The sequence below is a fragment of the Chelon labrosus genome (assembly GCF_963514085.1).
Source record: "Chelon labrosus genome assembly, chromosome: 4".
Classification (NCBI taxonomy): domain Eukaryota; kingdom Metazoa; phylum Chordata; class Actinopteri; order Mugiliformes; family Mugilidae; genus Chelon; species Chelon labrosus.
This window is the reverse complement of record NC_140340.1, coordinates 9,327,238-9,346,226: the sequence shown is the minus strand read 5'-3', so window position 1 is coordinate 9,346,226 and position 18,989 is coordinate 9,327,238. Positions and strand designations below refer to the sequence as shown.

The window sequence follows — 18,989 nt, the reverse complement described above, 5'->3', positions numbered from 1 at the left end:
TGCCTTCATCTGTCTGCCTTGCCTTGATGTCCCAGTGAAAAGAGGGGCGGTGGGAAAATACAGTTCAAACACTTTGACCTTAAGGTAACATTTAAATTTCAAAGGCCAAAATCGGCAGCATGACCTTCAGCGGAAGATAGATAGATAGATAGATAGATAGTGTTTCAGTTGGAAGATGCTGTTGCACGACAGGCCTCACACCTCACTGATGGACCTCAGTCAAACCGCCCCCAGCTTCAGCAGGCTCTGCCATCCCCATGGCAATTATTACCTAGTGACATTTCTCTGTGCAGTAGTGGGCGGTAGGAGGAGCCTGGAAATATCCAACAAGACATCCTTATCTGTGACTTCTTAAAATACATTCTCCAGACCAAACCGGAGCTGACATTTGCTTTTGTTATGTTTTCACATTCTTAGGACCGCTAGTATGACTATATCATGCCGTTAACTGAAATAACCTCAGTCAACTGTACTCTGTTGTTAAAATTACCTCTAAATATTGCTGCGATTATTTCTACATTAACGCATAAATGTCAGGGTCCGATAGATCCTCTCATTATCCGAATTCTTAATGGTTATTTCATATTGTTTGAGATGTTTCTACACAGACATTTTGTTTATATATATCCTTGCATTCCCACTGAAAGTTAAAGCTACAGGACATTTACATTTAAGTGAACGTCCGTTACATTCAAGCGAGAGTTTGCTACAGGGGTCCACACAATGCCGATTGGCTACATCAGTGCCAGGTAGATCTTTATGTATTTTGCAGAATACTGGATTTTGTAATCTATTTTCTGCTGAGATGAACTTGGGCTAAAGGACGCGTTTCACACCAGCCAGCAATGATTGTTTGCCAGAGATGAAGGGGGGAACCACTGCAATGATGGATGTCGCAAACGGCAACTAGGAGTCTGTGGCAGGACAACAAATGTTCAAAGCTGCAAATGTAACTTAGGCTCCATGTATTCACCGTCTCTGTCGGTCAGAGAGGATGAAACAGAATCTCTGAAGCATCAAAGGAAAAATTTCTGATGCTCCGGATAACAAAGAAACTCATTGTGCAGTGGAAGGATTACAGTCTATAAAGGATCGCCATCGACGGTAAGGACAAGCTTGCATTACCGTTGGTGCTTATTTTTTCTCGTAGCACTGAAAGAAGAGAATGGACTGAGGGACTAACTCAGACTGTAGACATACTTTATGGCATATGCATTCGTTAGCAGTGTTTGTGTAATTACTCTCACTACCAGAAGGGGGAGCCAAAAGTTCCACACTCTGGCTTTAAGACTTGGCTTCAAATGAACATTCTTGTCCTCAGTGTACACAGCAGTTGTTCATTCAAAATATTATTTCAGTTGTAAGTGTTAGTGGCCTCATTCGTGAGGGTCGCAGCCAGATTCTGTGGCAGAAACAGACCTCCAGATAAGGCCAAGGAAAACACCAATATATGTTAGATTGCAACAGAAGAGAAATGATGGGGACATAGTTAGGGGTAGGTGTGTGTCTTCTTCAAGAGGACTTAAAATGTACTGCACATGTGTGTGCTTGTGCCAAAACAGGCACTGGTGAGAGAAATAATCATCATCCCAACCTTTCAGCTACAGTAAACATTACCTCAAAATCATATAAAAAAACAGGATCTGTTAGAAATCTTATCTTTTGTCGGTTTTAATAATGGTTTGAATGACCCACATGGTTGACTGAAATGTTGGACTTTAGTCTTAAAAGCCCTGAGTCAGCCAGCACTGTGTGGTCATGTGTTCCTCTTTTTAGTTGTCAGTCTGTCTTCCTGTTTGCTTTAGTAAAAAATCTCTTTGACTGTTGCACAACAATGAAATACAGCACATAAATCAGAGTGAACTTTACTTCAATTTACTTCTTAAATTAATTAACATGTATGATCTGGTCAGTAGGTATAGCTTTGCAATACTTGCAACAGCTTTGCAATACTACATGTATCTGACACTATATTATTTGTAATAGCTAAGAGTATATGAGTAGCTTAGAAGTGTTAAATCACTGCCTGCATAAGTACTTCTACTTTCGATGAAATCCTTCTTCTTTTTTTAAGAGCAATACTCCTATTGGAATTTGTCATCATTTACGACACTCATTAATTGCAAAAAGGCGCCACTCCAGTAGTAGATTGTTGAAGCAGCTCGTTAAGATTCTCTTGTTCTTTTTCATAATCATCGTATTACCATTTTACACAAGTTTCACTACGCACTGTTGCTCTACTTGCACAACATACTTATTCACATACTTACTAGGTTCATACTTACTTCTGACTGTGCATATAATAGTACATAGCTTGTCTTGTGCCATTCACAGGCTTATATTCATATTTAGTTTATACTGCAAACATTTAAGACCGTTTTTTATGCTGTATACTGTGTATATTTTTTGTATTCTGTAGTATTTTGCTGTAATGCAACAATTTCTCTTGCGGGATCAATAAAATCTACCTTTTTGGCCAACAGACCAACGGGTCTGTTTTCTTCATAATGTGCAATAACAAAAACCATGTACAATCACTACAATCACAATATTTTTTAATCTTTATTTGGGTGTTGGTTACTTGGGGTATTTTGTATATTTTGTATATTTTGTACATGTATGTCCAACAGTGCTGTGTGTGATGGAGATGTCAATTTCCTTCAAAAGGGATTAATTAAGTCTATCTATCTATCTATCTATCTATCTATCTATCTATCTATCTATCTATCTATCTATCTATCTATCTATTTCTCAATATGTATATCCAGCCTTCGCTATTTCAACATTTTATTTAACTTTATTGGGCTTGTTACCTGTAAATACTGTATATTGTATGCCACCAAACTGTAGTAACTAGTTAGTTGTAAAACTGGATACAGTCTGTTTGTTCCCTTAATAAATTTTCTCTTATAATAGTGTTCTTCTCTTACCATATTCTGTTTGTATCTAACTTGCAGCCTGCAGCTGTGACACCTAAATTGGGATCTTATCTTAACACTGGAGACAAATTAGGTGTTTGCATTGTTATTTAATTTCATCAGCAGCCATCTTTGACATTTTACTGTCAATTATACACACAACAGAACTCCTTTCAAAGATTGGAGTTATCTAACTCACATAGAAATATCCTTCTTTCTTTTTGTGTGTGTTTATTTCTATAAAATGGACCTTTGAACCAAGTTTTAAAAGCCCAGCCAAAAGGCAAAACGAGAGAATGGCCCCACAACGTCGGTATTCGATAAGGGACTTGGACCCCACAACTCCATAAAAACAAGACACACACACACACACACGCGCGCGCGCACGCTCAAAACTTCATCTTTGGAGAAAACTGGAAACGCGTCAAAATAAAAACCCACCACCCAGCCGAGCAAAGGTGAATAAAACCTCCGGTAAGTGGTTACTTGCGTTATTAAATAACACCAATAGCACCTCCTCATTTAGTTTATTGTCCGTTGCTACGGTTTAACCGCTGTCGAAAGTAGGAAATAAACGTTAACGTTCCAGTTAAGAAACGTTAACCCTCCTTCATACCTTAGCATCCAGCTAACTAGTTCAACCTAAGCTAGCGACAAGCACGTGTTCAGTGTTGTTTTGTTAAATGAGTTATTTTAATGCAATTACACGATGGTTTCTAACTTTTCAGTGACGTTAATCAGCTACAGGGTCAGCTGGCTAGCTAGCTAGTTAACACACCTTCCCCTGCTGTTTTGTTTGTTTCTACTTCAGAACATTTCCTGTCCTGTCTTCTCCCACATCTTAAGTGCTAAAGAGTCCTCAACCATGGCAGGGGGTGAGTACTCACACGGTTATATTAAATGTTAAATATACACTACACACAGTAATACACAGTAATCTTATTTATTTACAATTCTAAACGTTTGAGTCCAGTTAGTTTACACCTCACGGGATGTAAGCTGTCAGTAAGTCACAGTTATATATGTGCACCAGAGACTAACTAATGCATTGTAATGTACCAACACTGCATGACTGTTGTAATGTACAGATTATGTTGTTCTGTTATTTACTCTAGGCCATTGTCATTACAAAATAATACAAACATGCGTCACTACAACACTTTTAAATAGCACTACAAACTACAGCCCCCAAAAAGAAAAACACAGTTGAATCAACAGCTGTCTCAACATCCATGTTTAAATATCAATATATGTATTATATATGAAGATATGATTTAGTGCATGGCTGTTATGTTAGAATGTACTCATTTTCTAGAGTGTACCTAATGAACTGGCAACTAGGTGTATATATCCTCTGACACAGGCTTTCAACACAGGGCAGAGTGTTGTTTACATAGCCTAAAGTCACACTTATATTCCAAAGGCATTTACAATCTGTAAAATATACAAAACTCAACAGACCATTGCCTCACGTGCCCTGAATATGTGCATATTTGTAGCTAATGTGCTATAATATAAGATTAACTCCTAATGTTTAAAGGCTAATAATTGAGTAACAGACTTTTGGAGACAACTTTTTTTTTTAGCCACAATGGTAATTGTAAACAAAGAAATATAAGAAATGCATATACAAATACGGAGTTTATAATGTTGTGAACATTTGGTGGAAGTCATGTTTCAGCACAGTTGAACACAGCTATTAAACAAAAGAGGAACAGTTATACTGAAAAGGGATCATTTAAATCAAAACATGAAAAAGAGAAACTGAATATACAAAGAGCAGATGTGAGGCAGGTGAAACACTTTTAAACATTACGAACAGCGTCCTAACTTTTTTTTTTATTAATATAATACTTACTCAAAAAGGACAAAGTGCTCAGTTTCACATCCGTTTTTGCAAATGGTTAGTATCCCTTTTCCTGGTGTTTATCAGAAGCCGTGCTATTAATAAGAAAATGTAATAACATGTATTATTGGGTATAATTGTGTTTTAAAGTTCACATTCCCTATGAAGAGACTGTTTGTGGAAAGGGAGCACACTGTGTCCTTTACTTTTTTTTTTTGCCATATGGCCTCTGCAAACAAAATGCTGAATTTCGTGAGCTTTGCTCTGAAGGAGTGAAAAAATATCCCTAAGCAGCCAGTGATATGCACACTGGTCTCATTTTAAGCAAGAGGCTGTGCAGACAGACAGCTTGACCAAGCAGCAGAAGCAAAGAAAAATCCTAAACAAGAGCTTTCAGGTAGTGTATCTGCTTTGTGTTTCCTGCTAAGACCTTGAGAATGTAAGTAAATGTTTAGCAAGAATGTCTAACATACTGTTAGTGGTATTTTTTTTCCCCTTTCTCACAAAAGTGGGCCTCTGTTTTGGCCTTTGCTGTTGCTGCTGCACCAGATGGTGAGTGCACAGTCTCTCAAAAACTGGGTCAGATTTCAGAAAAAGCTGGTGACTCCCTGAAACGTGTTTTTCTTTTAAGTTTTCAAATATGAATGATTACTTATTTCAATTTGTCATCTGAAATTGTCTTTCAAAGACGTCAGTGTCAGAGATATTTGAATTGAAAGACTTTTTTGTTGTTTGATTGGTGCACGTCTTCATATCATAGTTTGAACACTTATATATATTGTGCTTTAGCTTTACAGATCGGTTGGGTGTTATTGTCTCAACTGGACTGGTCAAACTTGTGTCATTAAATATGCGATTAGTCAGTTTATCGATGCGTTTTTTCTCCAGATTTTACATGCGAAAAGTTTTACTCTGATCCTGTAGTGCAGTGAAGTGTAGTTTTTTTGTGTAATTACAATGACAATGGAGGTGGTGTTGTGAGAAAATCTTCTAACTCCAGTACTTATGCAATCCTTTAGTGGCATCCTCGTTAACCATGTTTTGTACTGTATATACTTTGTAAAATTCACCCCGCTTGATGAAATTATTTATTTTATTTGCATAGTTTTAAATTTGGTAAACTGAGTTGCCTGAGCAAAAGTGGTGTAATCTGAAAGGAATTTGTTTCAACTGCATACAATTTTTACACCACTAGATGGAGATCTCTAACCTTTTTCTGTGTCTCTCTTGGTCAATACTCTCTGGTTAGTGATACAATCCAAAATATACTTTAATGTCATTAAACATAATCAACAACTAGTGTCTTCTAGCTCCAGTAATTCACTGATGCATTTTTTGAATATATGAATGTTGTCTGGTTATGAGTAAAATACTTTCACTAAGCCATTTTGGTCAAGATCGTACTTAAAAAAAAAAGGAAAAAAAAGCAAAATTTATGTATGGCTTCATTATACGTACTGGAACAAGAACTTCCAAGAGAGTCTGAAAGTAATAGTGAAAAGCGAAAATAAAGTGAAGCGCTTGATTTTGAAAGGCTCTGCAGACTTTTGGAAGCTTATGTTTTTACAACACTTATAAAAGAGCTGGTAAATGAATTCTTATTATGGTCCTAAACTACACTCTCCAAGTTGGGGTAATTGTGCACGTACTGTACTTATCATAGGTTGTATTACTAGCCCTTGCTAGGTATTGGCTGGCACTATTTATAATACTTCATGTCGGGCGGGCTGGTGCTGTGTGAGTTTTAGGCGCTCTGTCTCCCCTCAGAATTTTCCAGCAAAGAAGATTGGGAGTTCACTAGTCAGCTTACACACTAAGTTATCTGCGTTGTCCGTTCGGTGTTCTTTGATTTTTTTTATTTTGTCATTTCTGGAGCCTTTGTCTTTTTCTTGGCTGAATTGACACATTCCTATGATATCTTGTGTATCTAACTGCTATTTTTGGACGAGTGGAAAAACTTTTGTCCTTCGTTCACCTTGGAGCTCAGCTGGGGGGGGGGGGTGTAGTCGATCTCCGGACTTGCTGGCTGTCATGCTAGCCACATACTTTCACTTGCAGTGCCCTCCTCTGTGGTTGTTTTTCACTGCATGGGCTGTTGGAAGCTCATTCCCTGGTTGCTAGGGCAACCAGGGAGGATGGCCCCCAGCAGGAGCTGGGGAAGCCTTGGGCTGCCTTTTAGCTCGTTGTTGTGCAGCATGCCTGCTGACCTGCTGCTGGCTGGGAGGAGGAGGAGCCAACTTTGCAGAGGAGCCTCTCCCGGGCTGCTATGGGTCCTGCCGTCCCATTGCCTCACCATGAAACAGAGCAGAGCTAGAACTCCTCTCTCCCTCTGCTGGCAACTGCACAGCTCTGACTCGCTCAGCTCTAGTAGTAACTGGAGCTCAAGCAGCAAGATGTCATCCTCTTCCTCCTCCTCCAACGATGGACAAGGGAAGCCTAAACCTAAATCCCCATTTCACAAGAGGGGAAGCCTGCAGAGCACCACCAGCCCTGGTTAGTGTGTGTGAATGGGGGTACCATAGAGAGAGAGTGAAGGAACTCTAGGCTGTTACATAGATGTGGAGAAAATTAAAGATGCTTGTGCAGCGGTGCTTAAAAATTTATGCCAGAACATTAGGAGAAGGAAGTGAGTACCAAGGTGGAGATGACCGCAAATCTAGTTGTTTAATTTTATTTTTATCTGTTGTTGATACATTGATTGAATTTGTTTGACGCTTTGCTTTGTTGGATATTTAGCATTCAGCACGGATGAGCGTTTGCATGTATTGCACTGATGTCATCCGCTTAAAGAACGTATGTAAATCATGAGTAAAATTCTTACTATATTATTACTAAAAATGCTGTGAATTAGAGGATTAGACAGAGGATTGACAAATCTGTGCACAAATACACACAAAATGTGGATCTTTCTAATTTTTTAACTGATTACTGCCATAATCTTCACAAACGTCATATAAGCTATTATAACTCACTCAGATAGATGTATTCATTATGTCTTCCTTTAAAATCCAATTAAATTTGTAACATTTATTTCACTGATATTCAAACTTTTGTTCACTGGTGCATTTACTGTTGTTCTGCAGCCCAGTGTGATGGGTTACTATTGGCTCCTCAAATCTTAAAAAACACCGAAACTAAACTGAAATAATTTTTTAAACATTTACTTTCTATGTTTACACAATATTCAGAAGAGATTTGTTTGTAAAAATTGATTGATTGGCTGAGGATGTGTGGATTATTACTGGATTGTAAACGGACGGCCCTTTTGGGCGTCTTCCTCCTCCCTTACTACCGTTTATCAGAGTGTACCTGCTGTGGCCTTTCCTTATCTCATCAGCCAGAGACAGAGCAGAAGGATTGGTTTATCTTGTAACTCAAACTTTCTTGTAATGATACTTGTTAAGTCTGCTAATCCTTACTTAAGCTCATCCTCCTTGCAAGTTTCAAATAGATTTGTCTTTTAGATGCAATTATTAATGAGGTTTGATTTAGTCTGTTATTTAGTTTTCATTAGTGACAGTGATTTTTGGACATTATAACTGACATTGAGTGGATGTATTAATCGATTTACAACAAAGCAGTTCTGTGTTACGTACACATTTCTATGAATGCAGTATTTGCTACTGACCCTGGATTGACACTGGTGTATTGAAACTTGTTTTAACAGGCCTGTCTCTTACAGGCATATGGGTGGATTAATGTGGGGTACAGTTGTGTCAGTTCACAGGGATTGCGTAGGTGTTTTTGGTGTGATGGGATACAGGCCAAAGATCATAGCTATATGATTATGTTTGAGGTTGAGGCTAACTAGTCTCTGTGGGGAGAAAGTAGAAAGTTAGACCAGTAATTTATCCATGAAAGCAATTAAATGTTAATATTGATTTACTTTGAAGCAATATCCTCAGTGTGCCGTAGCACAGCACAGAAGTTGAGCGTTCGAAGAGATGCAGCAGCAGATCTCGAGCAGTAACTCATGCTGACACACACTATTGCACTATTTGCTGAGGAAGCCCGTCTTTGCTGCAGTAATAAATAACTTAGAGGTCTCTCCATCCATGCAGTCATTTAAGTCCTCTCAATTAGTCGCTTGGCTGAGCCCTCTGCACTCACACTCTGTCTTAAGTGCTGTATGTGGGCTACCCGTTGTGTACTTCCATGAGAACACACCACCCTTGTTACTGTAAATAAATTTACTGTAGCTGCAGCTTGAACAGTTGGAATTTTAACCAAGTCACAAACTGAAACCATCAATATTTTCTTTGTTACTTCCTGTAGCATCTTCAGAAATTGCTCTGCTTCATTTCATCTCTTACCTTCGTCCAAATATATCTCTTCACCACTTGTAAACATTTTGAACAATTTTTTTATGTAATAGTTTGGGTTGGGTTGATTTGTTGGTGGCAATATTGATTACTCAGTCAGCTTTTCCCTCTACAGGAATCTGTCTCTGCCTCGATGCCACTCTCTATCACTGGACCATCACTGCATCACATTAAGCAGAATATGTAATGTCTAGGCTGTGCAGCTGAAGTTACATGACGTGATATATGGAGGTTATTAAAGTTTCTGTCACAGCGGTGCGGGGGAATCTCCATTTTGAATTATTGCCGTGCTTTCTATTGCTCCCAGATACAGATTCTCCCAACTTGATCTTTTCTAACTCAACACTACCTTCTCTGGAGGCTGTTTGATCATCTATTTGATGCTTTAGTTGTGACAGATTTTCCTTTTTCTTTTAAAGATTGGTTGTGAAATCAGTAGGATTTCCAAGTGATAGTGATTCCTACATTGTTATCTGGATTTTACACTGATTTGTGTCTATATGGATACTTTAAAAGTACTATAGATGCTCTCTGGTGCATACATTTCAGATACATAATTGTATTTGCAGGGTAAAATTTGATTTCTACTCCTGCGATTTTTAATTTTTTTACCTGCACTGGTTTGTCTGTACTGTTCTGTAATGACACCATTAAAACACTAGGCGGAGACTGGTCAGCTGTGGTGAGTTTCACTCTGTAATTCACACAGTGGTGAGTGGAACTGGGTAGCTCTTATTGGAGTTGAGGTTAATAAATGTTGATCAACAGTTCATCACTGCGGCACAGAATATGGAGAAGACATCTGAGTAGATGGTGTTTATGGGCTTGAACAAAGGAGAACCTTCTGTGCTAGTCTGGCCGCTGAGTAACGTGAACTAGGAAATGCATTTTGGACCAATCACAACCGTTACAGTCTGTGTCACTGTGACGCGAAGTCATATATCTGGGGAGGTGCACGTCAGGTTACAGCGTTGGGACTGGAGTTATGTTGTACCTACACTGTCAAAGTGACGCGAGACTATAACTTACGCTTAAGCTGTTTCTTCTATAACCACACCACCTCGTGATCTAAACAAAAACTATGTCCATTATAACTGGGAGACCAGTCCATTTGAACTGTCAGTTCCACGTTAGTCTGCATGCTTCTTGCTCACTATACATTATTGACTGTAGTCATCCTGCTGCTGGTTCATTATTAACTGGATATACTCTTTTTATCATGGTATGCCTCTGTGGGTCCGTCTTGAATTTATGCCTACTCTGTATCTCATGACTTTCCAAATCATGTGAACTCTGTTCTGTTACCCCCAAAGGACTTTGTTACACCCTTTCTTGAATCATTAGCACATCTGCATGTTGTTGCCCTGTGGACTCTAACCCTGTTGGCAACCCCCAGCTGATCTCACTCCCACTCCCTGACTATACATTAGACTGAAACATGTAACATGCTGCATATCTTCACTCTGGTTACAGCACAGGGGGAATAACCACTCCTGCCGAGAAGGTGTCAGTGAGATATATTCTTCACAAATGAGAGACAAAGCAGAACCTTGTAAAATGCAGAGCATTATAAGAACCAGCGATAGCAAATTTAGGACTATGTCCAATCACAAAGAGAGGTCAATATTTCCATGTGTATACAGGCGTTTTCTGATGACCCACTCTTTCGACAGAGAACTTTAACATCACGTTAACAAAATGAATGTCCTCACTTCTCTATTTCACCACTAGGGGGTGGTTCTATAAAAGTATTTTTTGTGAAGTCAGGCAGTTTGAAACAAGTTGTCAGTGTCTTGAGTCTCTGGATGCTCAGTCAGATGCGACTGACACCTGAGGACCCGTTTGCTCTGTGTTTGGATGGAAAATTCCAGGGCTTTTCTTTTGCTATGAATAGCTCGGTTGCTTTCCATGTTACAGAGGAAGTGTGTCAGTTCTGGAAAAGAGATTTTGAAGGGCTAGGAACCAAGGCCTTGAAAACTATCACACCAACAGGTGGGCCTGTTGCTGCTGAATGCGACCAGATAGCAAACACAACCGCAATAACAAAACACACAAACACACACAGAAACACTCAGCCGCTAGGCTCAACATCATACCTGTCTAACATTTCTTACTGGGGTGATTTGCAGGATGACAGACAGTGCTTAAACACATTGTTACAATGGGTTGTATTTCATAGCTGAGGGACAGTTAAGTATGCAGCTTTGGTCTGTCTCTGCTCCCAACATGACTCCTAATGAAGATCCGCTTTCTTTTAACTCATGTCTTTTTATTACAGATGAGCTAGTCTCAGCAGACATTTGGTCTCAGACTGGTCTTTTTATTATCTTGTGACCTCACTGAGTCACCAAACCACTTGCCCGCCACCTGCTGTTCATTTAATAATCTCCCAGGTTCTCACTAGGAATATGTGATCACCCATGTCCCCGCTCGCTGATGCTCTGAGGAAAGGTGCAGTCAGTTTCACCACATTTATCGTGTGCATTGTCGCTGTTTATGTAGCCATTTGTCCAATCAGAAAATTGGCAAAGTTGCACAAGCCCCCACGGCAATTATCAGATGACAAACAATTTGTTGTTTTGCTGCCGTCACGTTTCTGTCCCTGGCGAGGACTTGTCAACAGTGTCTGATGTTAACCATAGATGGAGCAAACATTCATTGAAAGAATGTTTTTATTCCACCCAAAGAGAAACAATCGGATCAAGCGTCTGCATGCTTCTTAGATGCTAATATTTTCCTAATGAATGGATAATGAAAGGTTTACGCCTCTCGTCTCAGTCCGATTGAAAGTCGTGGTACTGAATCAGACACAAATTGTTACAGTAAATAAACATGTTACTCTTACAGAATTCTTCCATTGTTAGTTATACAAAGCAAGAATGGTGAGTCCATACAAAGAGCGGTGCCAAGGTGTGTACACATACATGTGAGTGTATAGTGTTGTTCATGGAAACTGAACATGTGTTATCAGAAGCCTCCTCGCTCAAATCACCTCAGTGAAGCAATAGTCCTTTTATTGTCTCTGACTTTGATCCTTGACACAGGCATGGGATATTGACCTCTGGATGTCCATGTAGTGCTGTGTGTTACATGGCGACACCGTGTTCCTCTTAGCTATATTCAGATATAGTGAGAGCTGCACTGACAGAAGTGACACAGACTATGCTCTGGATAATCGCACAGGATTGAAAAAAGGGATGTGACCCAGTTCATGTGTCTCCTTTTGAGTGTGTACATCCACAAATGTTTTTGCATGCGCACACAGTCGCCAAGGGAGGACTTACTGTTTTGAGAGCATTTCTGATGGCCTGATGGAAGCATCAGTCCAAACGCTGGGAATCACTTTTATCTGCCCACTTTTATTCACACGGGATTTATTGACGATGGTGTTAACAATAATACCCGCTTCTCCTCTGGGAGAAAGGGAGTTTATGATAAGGCTGTTGATAAGGCTCTTGGGAAAAAAAAAGATGTGTTAGCCGCAACAGAGATAATAACACAAAGGGTGAAACTGGGGTTGAAATAGCAAACAGAGTGCCCTTTGAGGAATGTGATGGTCTAAATTGAATTCACACCAACATGTGTTTCGCTGATTTTTGGTAGCAAATCCTGCTACGTTGCCTTTTCTGTTGTTATGTTCAGAAGAGAAAGTAAAAGAAAAAGCCTGCAACAAGTTAGTACAAGTTTATAGAAATGTAATGCATGTATGAGAAAACCGCACAAGCCCTAGGCCTACAGGATAGGTGACATGCCATTTACTGAACCGCCTGTAGACATTTCTAAGCTAACACAATGAAATGTAGACAGTAACCTCCTACATATATAGGTTCATCTGTAGTCTTTGTGAATAGATTTGAGATACCATCCTTGTGACATGCTAATAAACTATGCACTGAACTTGTTTATTGTTAGGCTACCATAGATTTTATTTTGCTGGTGCTATAATTCAATATGAGAGGTTTCAGCAGACCTCTGTAGGCCGCTGATTAATAGTATAAAAGCACACCCAAATCTATAATAGAATTGTGTGCAGCCAAGTAGCATTGTGGGTGGCAGGTGTCAACATGAGGAAGAGCACATGGAATACAAAAAGGCATGGGCCGCATCGGGGCTGTAATGTTTCGGATAATGTGGCTGTGGTGCATGCACGTACGTAACTCTCCACGGAAACAAGCCACCGAGGTGGCGGGTTCTTTGGGTGGGTGAGGTTCAAATTAAAGATCAATTACATGTGACAAATCAGTAGGCTCAGTCGTGCTAAGTTTTAGGCTTGTGTTGATTTTGTTTATTAAAAACCCATTTGCTGCTTTTTCTTTTTGCAGAGTTTTAAATAGATTGTTGATTTCCTGTGGCGTAGTAAGACCTCAACTGAGCTGTAGGAGTCCCACCCTCAGTACACAGGAAAAAAGTTTTGTAAATATATTACTGTATCCCAATGTAGCTGCACATCTAGAGCAATGAGAGTATTGTGTGTCTTTATTGAAATGCTGTGGATAGTGGGTCAGGGCTGATTGTGGTTAGAACGGTATGTACGATTTCACTAGTTTCCTCTGCCATTAAAATGCATATAAAATTTCAGTGTGTTTTTACTCTCAGTTATAAATGTCTATAAATCACGCACAGCTGGTACTGCTAAGTTTAAGTGGAGTTTTTTTTCATCATCTTCTTGCCAAAGAAGATCAAACATGCAGTGATTTCTGGATGTCACGGAGCTACTTTAACGGCAGGTAGAGCAACGTTGTTGACACGTGTGTGGGAGTTCAGTGTTATCGAACTAAAATGAGGATCTGTCCAGAATTCAGTCCTTGTTGTTGTGTGCCTTTTGTGTATCTTTCATGTTTTGTATGCCTACAGTTGTGCGACCTTCATCTGGAAGGTTTGGTGACGCTGTTTGCTTCGAGTGTTGCTTTGAAAAAAAAAAAGCAATAGCAAAAAAAAATTAATGGAGGGTTAGCACAGTTAGTTTTGTGTTGTGAAATACAGCAAGCAGCCTTTCCCATGTCGTGAGAGAGGAAGGAACTAGCCCCACCATTGGTATCATGTGATAAGTGGTGAAACATGGCATTCTTTATGTAGATGAGCTCTCTTGAGTTTAAATGCAACCGTTCTTGGTTATACAGATATTGACATATACAAAAAGTAATCACAGACACTTCAGCCATAAAAATAATTAAAATCACGAAGAATAGTTAAACTGTGTTGTGTAAGGAAGTGACGTTCGCAGCATGACACAAACAGAGCAGCATCAAAACAGACATGTCCAACTGTAAACACAATGAAAAACATTGGTTAGAGAGAGAGTAGAGGGTGATACCAGTAAAACAAAATCACAGCAATAAGATGATTAAATTCAGACACAAGTATTAGCAGCTATTTATAAATAAAACTCCACATTGTAACTTCTTTTCAGTTCAGACATATTTGTATTAAAGCACTGGCGTTCACAACATAGTCCAGAGGTTTACAGTCTTGAACATAACTGAAACAGTGTGTTCATAAATAAGAGGTGGGAGGTGGAGAAGAAGTGGGAGTGGCCACTTACCCAGGGCCTCCTCCATTTTACAGCACAATAGAGAATAAAGTGGTTCACCCCAGCCCGTCCCCTTTTTTGCCACGTGGTATATTCCAACCCAGTATTTAAATCCGGGAGCTTGAAGGCTGTGCTGTTAATGCACCGAAGACCGGTATAATCCAGGAAGCAGCTGAGAGACAGAGAGAGAGAGGAACAGCATCAGGGGAAAGAGGAAAAAAAAACTGCTTCACCAGCACACTGGAGGTAGCGGCAGTTGCAAGAGGAGAAGCAACGGGAAGACAAAAGGAGGGAGACTGTCTGCTCCCAGTGTCAGAGCTGTTCTCTCTATTTGCTGTCATTCTCTCTCTCTACCACGGTACCAGCGGGGGAGGGTACATCGACTGTCCCGGGCCTAGTTACATGTCCCAGCATCCCGCAAGAGCTCAGACAAGGCCACTGCGACCATAACGGAGACTGTGAAAACAGGACAAGACAGACAGATAGAGGTACTGTAACCTATGCTTAATCAAGGACAGTACCTTATACTGTAGGATTTGCTAATATGACTACTGTGTTACTAGAAGTTTCAGCAGCTATGTGTTAAGTGTTATCACTCCAAAAATACTGCACAAGAAAGCTTCTAGTGACAGATGAGGAACCAGCCGACACAGTTTAAGCTGTTAGCTAGCATGTAGAAGACATTGGTGGGAAATATCGAAATGAGGACAAAGAGGAGATGAGGAGTTTTTTTTGTTTTTCTTTTTAAATAAGAAAGGATACAGGTTTGGCTGTTGTTATAATTCAGATTTTTGAAAAGCTGAATATGTTCCACATTTTATACAGAGTGGTTTCAGTGAGTGAACATCTGGGTCGTTAAGTCCCTGCTGCTGTTTGCTCCATTTCAGTGTGATGCAGTGCTGTAACCCAGAGGATTAATCAATGAAATTCTTCAGAGTCAGAAGGCCAAAACAAAACATATGCAGTTTATCGCACTTGCTCTACATGACTGTACAGGTTGCAGCAGTGTGTTAATTCCTTAACAGATGCTGCTCAAGCTGGGAGAAAATAAACTGAGGCAGTTTGTTCGAGAAGATACTGCCTGAGTTTTAAATGTCCACCTGAACATGTTGACCTTCCTGGTGTTTAATGAGAACAGCTGGCGTCTGTTTTCTGTGTTGATGTTGTTTTTTCCTGTTCCTGGGTTTATGTATATATGCCCCAACTGTTTAGATAGTGAAATTGCAGGTAGTAGTTTTTAGCTTGAAAATGTCATCACCCATGTTTGCTCCCTTCTGAGTGAAGGGTACCGATGTTATACTTTAGAGACGAAGACCCAAAGCAGAGGTTTATTCTCGTCTTTGGTTGCTAAGGAACATCGGAAGTGTGTGTCATCTTTCTCCCGCTCAGGGAATAAAGTGAAATCTGTTAAAAAAAAAAACACGAGTTTCTAAACAATGGAACCACAGTCATGGCAGACCAAATACTAAACCAGTAGTACAAGATACTACTGTACCCACATAAACACTGCTTTATATTTATGCTATCAACAGTAAGTCTCATTCTGAGATGCCCACAATGCATTGTTTGCATTAGGCATGTTTTTATTTAATTAATTTGTCTCTATGATTATTCTTGTGGTTTGTTAATGGTACATAAAATCTGGTTGTGTTGCATATGTCTGACAACTACATTTACAGACACAAGGTCAGTACACAAGTATAACAATATGTAGGACTGGGTGATATGTCAATATTATTGCTTTACTGACTGTGAGTGTCATTTAATTTTGACACAATCAGTTATGTATTGTTATGCAAATTGATGTAGTCAAGGGTAATATTAGAAAACATACTGTAATTTATAAATAGTAAAATGATTGAATTATTGAGTTATACATTGATTTCAGAAAACATTGAGTTTCATTTATTAAAATATATATCAACTTTACTGACGTATTTCTAATTGTCATTACTTTTTTTCGCCATCGGCGCCAGCTAAAAGGATTTTCACTATTAATGATTATTGGCGGTGGATGCAGTCAGACTTCAATATGCATCTGCAAGACACTGACATGTGCACCAATTATGCAAAATATCAAGAACACACACCGAGAAGCATTGCTGGCTGTTTGTTGCAATTAAACTAACAGTGGTAGATGCATTGTATAATTTATGGCATTATGTTAGGGTGTGTTCATTTTACAGTTAGAACATAGAGGAGAAAACAGCAGTTAATGTCTCCCTGCTATTATCGCCACATTCACTTTTGGAAAATAAATTAAAAGTGAAATCACGGTGAGATATGGCTTCATTTCTAAGTGGCAGAAGCCAACAGAGGCTCAATCTGTAGTAGTTCTTTAGGTTTTTTTATACTAACATATAAAACACATTTATATGTTAGTTATATTTAAAAGTCTTCCTTGTGTCTTGGTGTAAAACAAAACATGGTACAACTTGTTGGCATTTTTCCTGATTTTAAGAAGCACTCTGCTTGTTCTTTTGGTATTTGAGCACCCAGCAGCGCGTGCTTTGAATTAAGGATGAAGGAGAAGAAAAACAAGTTGAGATCCATGCAGATGAGGCAGTGCAAGGCCAGCTCTATTCACCAAAATGCCTGTTACCTTGGAGGTTGTTGTTTTGGTTAAATCTGTCGCTGTTACTCTGTACTGTGAAAAGATGACTAAGAACAAGGCGTGTTTTCTGAACAATATCCTACAGTTCATACTCATGAAATGTAGGATTAATTCATCATTAAACATTCCCACCAGTGGCAGACAAATACAGAATAAATTCGGAAATTAGACCTATAAACAAGGGAAGCACAGTTCATTTCCACAGTAACAGCAAAACCTAGGGTTAGAGTTGAATCACATCTATCCAAATCCTTGCAATCCTTCCAAATCCCTTATCAGATATCATTAAGATTCACTTTCATCCTCTGCAAACAACTGAAGTTATGAATATCTATTGTTCATTGATTCAGTTGAGATCTATGATCATTTTTCATTTTATTTAATTTCATTTTATTTATTTATTTAAAAAGGACATTGCACATTAATCAACTTAATAGTAAATGTGCCAGTGTTAGCCAGCTGGATAATTTTCAACTGTAGTCCTTTTGGTAAGATGTTTTAAGAACCATTATCATATCTGTATTAAAAATCAAAGCTGTTAAAATTACAAATCAAAAAGAGTCATTCATCACTAAAAACTAGGCATTGTTGTGACCTGCAGTCACAGTATAGAAATGAGATCTGCAGCAGAAGATATGAATTGTTGATTGATCACCTGTTGGGCAGCCTGGTTGTTCAGTGGTTAGAACTGTTGTCTCATCGCAAGATAATTTCTGGGTTCGAACCTGCTGGACAGTTGGGGCCTTTCTGTGTGGAGTTTGGATTTTCTACCTGTGTGGGTAGAAGATGGAATTAATTGATTGTAGGTGTGAATAGGTGTTTGTCTGTAAGTGTAAGGATGGATGGATGATCTGCTGCAGTAGTAACTGTAACATACTGCCTGATTTTTCAATGTAGTCTTGATGTAGAGCTCAATGAGATCAATGTAATGATTTCACTGGGACTCTCCTTTGGTAACGTGCTGCTTTGTTGAACTACAAAATCACAGTTTATTGTCAGACTGATGTTATAGAGTGATGTATTTTCATTCATCTATGTCAAACCACAATCTCTGGTGTGGAAAGATCACATTAAATATACCTCAGGGAGCTTTCTTGCAACAGCCTTTTTCAGTGTTACTCACTAAAAGTTTTAGTGTGTATTGTTGGGGTTTTGAGTGATTTATTGACATCCGTGTTTACTTTATTCAGTATTCTTTTCCCTTCCTTTGCAGGCCTTTTGCTGGGATATTGTGACATCACTGGTATAATTTTGTGCACACTGTAAACAAAACGGGGACCTCCTCTTAGAAACAGCTCCACAGCGCGACTAGTGGTCAAAACTTCAACCAACAAATATGTCATTGTAATTCAATAGGCATAGCTGACAGAAGCTGACGCTGGTTACGTTCATTTTAAATGGCAAATTAGAAACCTGTGGGGCTTCTGGTATATTTGTTTTATAAAAAGTTAATTTGCTGTCAAAATATGCTTTTAACACCATTAAAGAGAAGAAACTGATATTCTTTGTTTTGCTGCTTCAGTGTGATCAAGAATGACACTGCCAAAACTAGTCTGCTGCTACTCCTAAGGGACAGGTAGGATGTGACAGACTTGAAGGACTGTATTGATCCTATCCTGAGAAGAGGTAACGCTGCAGATACTAAATGAGCTTATGCAGACTCGAGTCCTTGGGATGTGACACAAATATCAGATGGAGCTAACTTGGATAAGAAATAAACTCACAAGGAGTGGTTGAGACATTTCTTTCTAAAATAGGC

The 18,989-nt window shown here is 39.1% G+C and overlaps 1 protein-coding gene across 5 annotated transcripts in view; it reads left to right on the top strand.

Moving 5' to 3' along the window:
- Positions 1 to 3,307: 3,307 nt before the first annotated feature.
- The window catches only part of ampd2a (adenosine monophosphate deaminase 2a), a 29,229-nt gene continuing 13,547 nt past the window's right edge, over positions 3,308 to 18,989 (top strand). Inside the window, exons 1-2 of one of the 5 annotated variants that reach the window (XM_084543726.1) lie at positions 3,308 to 3,392; positions 3,730 to 3,793. In XM_084543726.1, the coding sequence (XP_084399852.1) occupies positions 3,784 to 3,793 (10 nt within the window). In that variant the 5' untranslated portion in view covers positions 3,308 to 3,392; positions 3,730 to 3,783. Of the gene's footprint in view, positions 3,393 to 3,729; positions 3,794 to 6,884; positions 7,258 to 14,049; positions 15,105 to 18,989 lie in introns of those variants that run through there. The other 4 variants (XM_084543727.1, XM_084543729.1, XM_084543725.1 and 1 more) reach the window with 4 other exon arrangements.